The sequence below is a fragment of the Myotis davidii genome, unplaced genomic scaffold, assembly GCF_000327345.1.
Source record: "Myotis davidii unplaced genomic scaffold, ASM32734v1 scaffold963, whole genome shotgun sequence".
NCBI classification, from domain to species: domain Eukaryota; kingdom Metazoa; phylum Chordata; class Mammalia; order Chiroptera; family Vespertilionidae; genus Myotis; species Myotis davidii.
Genome location: NW_006294116.1, coordinates 216,548 through 220,700, shown reverse-complemented (window position 1 = coordinate 220,700; position 4,153 = coordinate 216,548). Strand labels below are relative to the sequence as shown.

The following is a 4,153-nucleotide window of genomic DNA, read 5'->3' as shown; positions in this document are numbered from 1 at the left end:
TGGTGTTCGCGCCTTTGCACAGGCCTTCCCCTCCATGGGGATAGCTTTCATCCCTCACAACCTTCAGAAATGCCATTCGCCCTCAGTGTCCTCTGCTCCCCCACCCTGGCCCCAGCCCTGCTTTCTTCTCCATTTCTCTGGCACCTGCTATTAGATCACTTGGGTAGATGACTTATTCTACTGAAAGCAAGCTACCCATTCTGCAAGTACAATACAAAATAGTTTTAAGTTAAAACACCAAATTTATTGCATAATATTGAACTATATGCACACACATAGAAAATAAACATTTCATTTAACAGTATATCTTCTTTTTAACCTTGTATTATAAAGACTGAAAAACTACCAATTTAGCAATTGGAATACATTTTAAAAACAGAAAAACAAAATCAAAAATCTACAATCCTTCATTGAGATTTGATGCTATATCAAGGTTCATAAATACTTCATTTTATATAAATAAGTCTTTCTCTGGTGACTAGGAATTTAAAATTAGGTTCACATGGGTTCTTTGACCATGTAGAACTTTCCTATCCCACACTGAAGAAGGCTGAACATGTCATTATTTTTGAGTACATGTATTTGCTTTAAACACAATCATCCCCCCAATCCCACTGTAAACAAACATTTCAAACGGAATAAACGAAAGTTCCATAATAAAGAACATCCTTAAGTCTTAGCAATTAAAGAGGAAAAAAAATTGAGTAGAAATTTTGCAATTTAAATAGGAATAAAAAAATAGACTGCATGCATCCATTAGGAGAGGAGAGGAAGGGAGCATTAAGTCGGGTAACAAAGAATGGGATGAAGTGACAGAAAAGTAAAGTAGGTAGGGAAATGGTAGGGAACGGAAAAAGACGGGAGGGAGGAAATAGTGGTAGAGGATAGAACAAGAAATTCATTATTTTTACTTTTCTTGGAGAAGATACTCTAAAAAAATTTAATGCAACTTCCTCCAAAAGCGAGCTAAGGGAAGGGGTTGGGCCTTACCACCTCACTTTACTGTCAAAAGAAACTTGGCTGAGCAACAAAACAAATTAAGCTCAGTTGCCACTCTAAGCTGCTCTGCCCATCGTTAAGGAGGCCCAGGAACAGGGAGAGCCATGAGATTGCTAATCCCTCAAGATCTTTTCTTTTCTTTTTTTTTTTTAAGCAAAATGTGTTCATAAAGGCTCCCTTAAATTCTCAAGAGAGTTCAGCCAAGTAATGGACCCAGATTTAGTTAGTTGGAATTGGGAATTTCTGAAGTAGTCCTTTCCTCCTAGTCCTTAGAATAGGGCTACAACAAGCCCTATTGCCCAGGGCAAGGAGACAGTCTGCATGCGCAGGTAAGGAAGGACAGATCAGTCAAAATCCTTTGTGCAAAGGAATGAGGAGTTCAGAGAAGGAAGAGGAAGCACTGTAAGGAAAGATCAGGGCTGAGAGACATTTGGGAAATGAGAATTTAAGAATCGCTGCCATTTTATCCAGCAGAGTGCAACACATTCACAAGTGCAAGGAGCACTCAGTAATCTGATTTAAAAACAAAAACACCTCTTAAACAAGAGCCAATTTTTCACCCCATCTCCAACCCCTGATTTTTCCAGAAGGTTGCTTACTATATACAACCCCAGAAACACATCAACCAGGTTGAGGATTCAAAAGTCCCAACACACTTATGCAATAAAAAAATAGAACTCACTCCCCATGATTTTCTGTATAGGCCTCAATGTGGACACTGAGGAAGGAAGGGGAACCTGGGGCAAGCGGGGGACCTCAGGCCAAACTAAAGCCCTCGTAGTTGTCCAAGGCCTGGGTCAGCCGTGCACTCAGGATCTCTTTGCTGCTGTACTTGGGGAGGTCGAGAAGGTTATAGCAAGTGTGGGCCACCGGCAAGTACTCCTCCCCGCTGGCTGTGGACTGGATGACCATCTGCAGGCTGGCCATGCCGTAGATGGGGATCCGGTCGCTGCCTGTCAGGAACACTGGGGAGAAAGGGAATGGCATTACTAGCTCTGCCAACAGGGAGCAGCGCTCAGCAGTCCTCCCAGGAACAGAGAGGAAAGCATGACACCCTGTGGCTCGTGTGAGAAGTACTACTTTTATGTGCCAACGTGCATATCATTAATATTAATAAATGCTCATTCATATAAAGTGAAAGAGACTATTTCAAACCCGCTTTTTTGGTTTTCTACGAGTAAGAATTCTATGCTACTCACTGGCTAATTTCTGACCTTGATTATACATTGACACAAAGATTTCAACTATTTTTAAAAGGCTAAGTTTGTTCATATTAACTAGAGTTCATGTTCCTTTACAAATGTATTACTCTTCTCTAATGTCAGCCAGGTAGTCAGAGAGGATCATCTATTATATTCCATTTACATGAGATGTCCCGAATTGGCAGATCCATAGATGGAAAGCAGATTGGTGAGGGTGGGGGGCGGGGGGGGAGGGGACATGGGGAGTGGTTGCTAATGAGGATGGCGTTTCTTCTTGCAGTGATGAACATGTTCTAAAATTGTTAGTCTCACAACCCAGTGAATATACTAAAGAACCACTGAATTGTATGCTTTAAATGGGAGAATTGTATGGTATGTGAATGATACCACGATTATAAAGCTAAATATAAATCACACCCCCCAAGTTACACAGGCAATAGACACTTTGTAGTATTTTCAAAAGGCTAGACAGGGCAGGGGGAAAAATGCACACATATGTAATACCCTTTGTAATAAAAATTTTAAAAAAAAGACTCTGCGGGTGTCACAGGTTTTTATGTCACTGTTGCTAAGTTTATAATTCTTTGAAACTTGAAAGAATATGGAATAGCTGTAAAACTAGAATAGCAAATAATAATGTTTAGTATATTTAAGTATTTTGTATGTGTTTCATGTCTGAAGCATTGATTTTAAAATGTATCAGATTATGTGTGGAAACAAATACTTTGTGCATCTGTATCTTAGATGATCTTGCACCTTTTATTTGTTTCTGGGAAAACGTATAAACTACTGAGCCAGAAACATAACATTATTGTTTATCCTTCTTTAACCTTTGCTACTGCGATCTAGCAGCAAGCCTCTTCCCAACCATAGAACGAATTGCGTGCATGCCAAATGTGAAAGAAAATATTGGTTTCTGTTACCTTGACAGTTTCTTTTCCTGTGCCTCCCAATAATTCATTTTTTAGAGCAAGTTTTGTTTGTAAATTGTTTTGTTCCTTTTTTACTAGCTTACATTTTGGTGGGTAACAGACATGAAAGGAATTGGTTAATAATAAATTTGCTTTGAAATGTAAAAAAAAAAAGGCTAGACAGATAAGGCAAATTAATCCAAACAATTAGATTTCATCAACATACTTAAAGGAATCACTAACACAAGAAAAGTGTTTTTAGAGCAACAACTAGGAATTAATATGTTGTGCCTGAGATATCAAGACAAAAGAATAAACATTTATTAACTGTTTACCACTTAAAAGAGTTAGAATTTCACTTGTGGAGTATATCCTACACCACATCCAAAACTAGTATCTAACGAATACCATATTGAGAATCCTGATACTTACAGAGAAACTTCTTCTTCTTTTCCAGTGGAAACTCATGAAATGTTTCCCAAAATAGTTTCACAGTGGGATGTGTGGCTGAGTAATCTCCCTTGTAGATGGCAGTCTGCCCCAAAAGACAAAAAGGAAAAAATGTATCTTATAGATTAGAAGATTATGGTGGACGCTGTATATACCACTTGCATTTAGGAGTAAGAAATGGCCTCTAAGATGCAGGAGAGTCGTCCGAACCCTACATGTGGAAGACCGGGCTCTGGGCACACCTCCCCAGGCCATGCTGCTTCCTTGGAGGGAAACATACGCTCACCTCTTCCAGTTCCTCCCAGTTGTAGCTGCTGTTCCCCACCATCATGGCTCTCAGTTCTGAGGGCTGGAAGAGCTCCAGCACTTTGCCACCACACACCTTGAGGAAGCCACTGGAAAACGCTGTGTACCACTCATGAACTGAGATTTGGAAGATGTAATTCACGTAAGCATCCACAAATTCCTGCCTGCCAGAAAACCAAAGAAATAGCACCTGTTTAGCCCAAAGTCTTGTAGAATTTATCCAGTTCCCCTTTTACACTGAGGTGGAGAGTGATGAAAATGGAATTTCATTAAATTCTCATACCA

General features: G+C 39.7%; 1 protein-coding gene across 4 annotated transcripts in view; it reads right to left on the bottom strand.

The window, feature by feature from the left end:
* Nucleotides 1-219: 219 nt before the first annotated feature.
* HERC3 (HECT and RLD domain containing E3 ubiquitin protein ligase 3) overlaps nucleotides 220-4,153 on the bottom strand; it is an 88,284-nt gene continuing 84,350 nt past the window's right edge. For 2 of the 4 annotated variants that reach the window (XM_015566858.1, XM_015566860.1), the window contains exons 23-25: nucleotides 3,849-4,032; nucleotides 3,545-3,647; nucleotides 220-1,964 (exon numbers count right to left, since the gene is read on the bottom strand). In XM_015566858.1, coding sequence (XP_015422344.1) covers nucleotides 1,756-1,964; nucleotides 3,545-3,647; nucleotides 3,849-4,032 — 496 coding nt within the window. In that variant the 3' untranslated portion in view covers nucleotides 220-1,755. The remainder of the gene's footprint in view (nucleotides 1,965-3,544; nucleotides 3,648-3,848; nucleotides 4,033-4,153) is intronic. The other 2 variants (XM_015566859.1, XM_006768180.2) reach the window with 1 other exon arrangement.